Raw genomic sequence first — 4749 nt, forward strand, 5'->3', positions numbered from 1 at the left:
GCCCGTTAGTCCAGAGCAAATGGAAACGGCGCGCTAATTAAATAAACCCAATCAACTTTTCCTATTCCTAAATGCCGCGACGTCCCTCTGCCGTTTCGATTTTGTTATCCGCGCTGCGAGTACGAACGGAGAGCTGCCACTGAATTTTGATCAGTGGAGTTTTTCGCGGACGATTCCTCGTGACAATGATATCGAATCGACAGCCGTGGGATGAAAGACGCGTCTGGTCGGATGCGAGGGGAACAAAAGAGCGATACCGAAGTCGGGACGAAACGCGAAAGGCCGGTTGCAAAAAGGGAAACGAGAGTGGAACAACGGAGCAATAACGAAACAGGCCGGACCTAGGGAACGGAGAATTTATAGTGTTTGCAGATATAGCCGCAATACGCGTATTCCGTAGTCGGTTACAATGCCGCGATGGAGGCAGCGACACTCGTACAGCCGATCACGTGTCTGGCTTGTACCGCAATCGGGCTCATTGTCCGACGACAAGAGTGGCGAGGGTACAAAGCGACAGAGCTGAGCTAGTCGCTGCATGTAGCCGGCTAGTAAGCGCGTGCACCGGCGAACGTCATTGCGGTTCGATGCAACTAGACAATCTAGTGTAAATAGGGGAACAGTGGCGCGTGTGCGGGCCCCGGTGTGTTACGTGCCGATCTCGCGTTTCAGATCCTGCAAATCATCAGGCGGATTCGATGATACCAGCGGAGATTGAAATTGTCGGGCTAATACGATTACGAAGCGCTGCGTGAGGGGTAGCTATGCCGGCTAATAGTCGCACGTCGATTCTCCGTGTGATAGATACGATTGACCGTTTGGGTTTTAAGCCGATTGCTCGAAAACGATTCTTCCGGTAATCTGTCGATGCCCGTTGCGCGATACCGCCATCATGGCCGCGCGTCCGAAACCGCGTTTCCGAGGGTGCAGGCGTCCAAAGAGGTTCACAGACGAATCGTCCGATTCGGTAACCAGAGACAAGTTTCCGCGTTATTCCGATTTTACCGGCCCCTGCTGTTCATTAAACTCCAGGCACCGGAGGATAACGCCAGCTTTAAAACCCCTTTCAACGTTCCAAGTCCGAAAGTAGTAAGGTTGTCGCTCTCGGTTACTTTGTCACGTCGCAACTTTCTTGTTAGCGAAGTTTGGAAATACCGTCGTCGAGTGTCTTCAGCGTTGGCGCGTGGCGGTGCACCGACTTCGATCGGGGAAAAAGTTCGTAACCGAGCTTTCGGTGCTTCGGTAAAAGATATCGCTCTATCGAGCTACGATCTGTCCGGAATTCTCGTCAACCGCGCCGACGCGCTTCCTCGACGTGCTCCGGGTGAAAGACGATCGTAAAACGGAACGCGACAAACGTTCGTTTCGTTTAAAGATTGTCCATCGTAAACGCTCGTGTACACTCAACCGGGCAGGCGAGCGTGGAATAGGATCAATGTGGGGATAGGATTTAAAACGAAGATCCGAGAGATATCGGACGTTTGTTACGTCGATCGTGAAAAGCGTCCAGTTCGCGCGCAGACTTCATGGAATGTCAGTCAGCTATCTGCGCGATACTGTTTGTTATTCGATTAATCGACGAATCTTGGGCCATAGTTATCTTCGTTTCGTTCACCTGCCTCTCGTTTTCTCGTTGCAGTATAACATAAAGAAGCGGGAAGAGGTGCAGGAGGTAACCCAAGAAGAGCCAAATCCTTTGATGCGCAAGAAGAAGACGCCAGAGGAATTGGCAGCGGAAGCCGAGGCGGAAGACGAGGACGAGATTACAAGTACGTATATACCCGCCGATTCGTTCGTTCCTCGTCGATTCGTCCGTATGCAACGTGACATCGCGAGAGGGTGGTGGCCGGGGTGCACCGAGGAACAGGGCGAAGAATACCCGGCAATTCGCGGCACGCGTCGAGAGAGTAGCTAGCTAGTCGAGGAATTAATGCAACGGTACTCAGACACGGCAAGGGGTGATCGATGAAGGGTTAACGAGCCTTGGCTAGAAATCAAACAACGCTACCCCCTGTTCGGTTTCAGGGTAAATTCCACGAGCACCGTTGCATGTCACGATCCGCGTGCATTTCCATGACGAAATCGATGTTGCGTAATTGAGAGAGTTGGAAAAACTGCCAGCTAACATTTAACCATGCGACCGTTCATTTACGTTTTCCCATTGTTTTGCAACTAAACTGGGACACTGTGGACACGAGCACGCGCGTGTATTCCAGCAAAATATCGCTGCGACCAGTCTACGTGCATATGTATGTGTATGTACAATGTGCGCCTGTTTGTTTCAGAAATCAAGAACGCGTTAGACACGCATATACAAGAGATCAAAGCGCAAGTACTGGAAGGTAAATGTGAGCTCCAATAAGCCTACCTACACCCTTGAAGCGGTCGGTAAGGAGGGTGGCGCATCATGTGCTACCAGGGCCGCATCCGCCTCTCAGCCCCTACGACACCACGAGGAAGGGAAGGAGCAAGATCTGACGTGTTATTGGAGAAGCGAAAGGAAAGAGCGATACGGGAACTCACTACCAGCGTCGTCGTCGTCGTCGTCGTCGTCGTCGTTGTCGTCGTCGTCGTCGTGTTGTTCGAGTATAGATCGATTCGAGATTCGAATTGGCCAGTCGTCGCTTAGAGAGTGTCGAGAGAAGCGACAAGCACTCGAAACACCGCAAGCAACACCCGTCCTCGGGTCTCGACGATCGAACAACCGATCTCGTCGAGGGTTTTCTACGATACATCTGGAATGATCTCGAGAAACGAACGCATCGACCAAACCGGGAAAGCTGTCAGCTTGCTGCGACATTAACGACGGGAGGAATTTCAGGGAGAGACGCGAGCGTTCTGTTCGAAAGAAGAACGCGTCGTCGACGTCGTCGTCGTTGTCGATATCGAGAACGAGCCGATGGGATGAGACGAATTCCAGAGATTACCATCGATAGCGTGGTTAATTGACTGGAGTGGTCCGAAGATCCCCGACGTTGGACCAACGAATCGGTTTACCATCCGATCGCGATGAACCACCTCAGGCTCGATAGAGTGACTCCGCGTGACGGAGATTGTTTCGGAAAACGAGGAAAACGAGGAAAACGAGGACGATGTCGAACGAGGACGATGACGGAGTAAAAAGCGAAGAAATTGCGGCAGACGTGAGAACGTAGAAAGGACGAGATCGGCGAGAATTCGTTTACGTCTTACGATTCGGAGAAAGAAGAGAGACGAAGATGATCGACGAGAAGGAGGAGAGAGGAGAGTTGGTTTACGACTAGCGATTCGGAAAATGAAAGCGAGGCAGAGGAAAAAGGAAAAACAGGGACAAAGAACGAAATTGTTCGATCGATCTAAGTCTTTTCGGATGTCGCACGAATATCGTGGCGTAAATGAGACGTGAGCAGTCGAAGGGCGCGTGCGTATAAATATACCTATATATATATATATATATACAAATATAAATAAAGAAATATATATATATATAAATATATAAATAAGAAAAATGAAAGAAGTAAAAAAAAAAGACGTAAAACTAGTACCTAAGTTTTTAGTGAATTTTCGAATAGTGGTAAAAAAGAAACTACCGGTAGCAGAGTTACGTAGTCACTAGTTCGTTCGACGGCTGTTCAATAACAAGGAGATCAGAAAGGAGGGAGTCATTATTATTATTCGAGTTATTAATTATTCTCATAGTTTATTACCGCGGCCATTGTTCTTATTATTGTTACCATTAAATGTTTATATTTAGAAACAAGTTAAGACAAGGATCGAGGGCCACGAGAAACTAGAGTCAAGAGACTAAGAGTTAATAGAAGACGGAGACGGACTGCTGAGAGAGAAGTGAGAAAGGTGAAAAAAAAGAAATAAAAAATAAAATAGGAAACGAATAACGAGAAACAAGAGTAACCGGCGGCCCTTGCTCTCCCTTCCGTCCAAATTCGAATTTTTCCGATTACCTCTCGGCGATATAGCTCGATCGCGGTCGATTCGTAGTGAGACGCGTAACACCTGAGCGATTCTTAGGGACATTTAGTTAGGACACATTATGAAGAAAAGACGAAAAAAGAAAGAAAAAAAAAATGAAAAAATCGACAAACACGAACATGTTACTGTGCGCGCGTCGTTAAGGATAGCTCGACGAATCGAGCCAGCACTGACTCTCGCGTTTAAATGCAAACGATTAAAGTAAAAAAAAAAAAAACAAAAAAAAAGAAAACGAAAAAAAAAGGAGACGAATAAAATAAAAAAGAAATGCCTTTCTTTCACGTTTATACGGTGCGTTTCTATCGAGTGTAATTAGATAGTAGGTTTATTGTTAGAGAAAGGAAGAGAAAATCGATTTATACGTTCGTTCGTGAACGATCGCAGAAGGGGATGGTGCTCGGAGAAGTGTCGCTATTCGACGATCGAGATTGTTCTTAGCAAGGAGTTTTCAGGTGTTACCGCCGAAAACGTTCGAGCAAAGTAGCCGTTGTTTCACATCCTTTCTCGAAGCGGTTCACCGGTCTTTCATCGTGCTTGTTCCAGTCGTCGCGACAAACACGATCGCTGTACGAACGACGCGTGAACGATGGCGGACGGGATGGACAGAGCATCGACTGCCGGCAAGCAACGCGAGCCTTATACATATACAGAGTTAACAAGGGAATAAAATGCTCACACACATACATACACACACACACACGCGTACACACGATACCATCGCGTACACACTTATAGACTAATCGGACAGAGACAAAGAAAAAAAAAAAAAAAAAAAGGGAAAAC

At 47.7% G+C, this 4749-nt stretch overlaps 1 protein-coding gene across 2 annotated transcripts in view; it reads left to right on the forward strand.

Annotated features, from left to right (window-relative positions):
* cpx (synaptic transmission protein complexin) overlaps positions 1 to 3421 on the forward strand; it is a 196271-nt gene extending 192850 nt beyond the window's left edge. For both annotated transcript variants that reach the window (XM_017902697.1, XM_017902698.1), the window contains 2 exons: positions 1637 to 1766; positions 2283 to 3421. In XM_017902697.1, the coding sequence (XP_017758186.1) occupies positions 1637 to 1766; positions 2283 to 2359 (207 nt within the window). In that variant the 3' untranslated portion in view covers positions 2360 to 3421. The remainder of the gene's footprint in view (positions 1 to 1636; positions 1767 to 2282) is intronic.
* Positions 3422 to 4749: the final 1328 nt, after the last annotated feature.

This window comes from Eufriesea mexicana, unplaced genomic scaffold (genome assembly GCF_001483705.2).
Source record: "Eufriesea mexicana isolate 0111107269 unplaced genomic scaffold, ASM148370v2 scaffold1837, whole genome shotgun sequence".
Taxonomy (NCBI): Eukaryota; Metazoa; Arthropoda; class Insecta; order Hymenoptera; family Apidae; genus Eufriesea; species Eufriesea mexicana.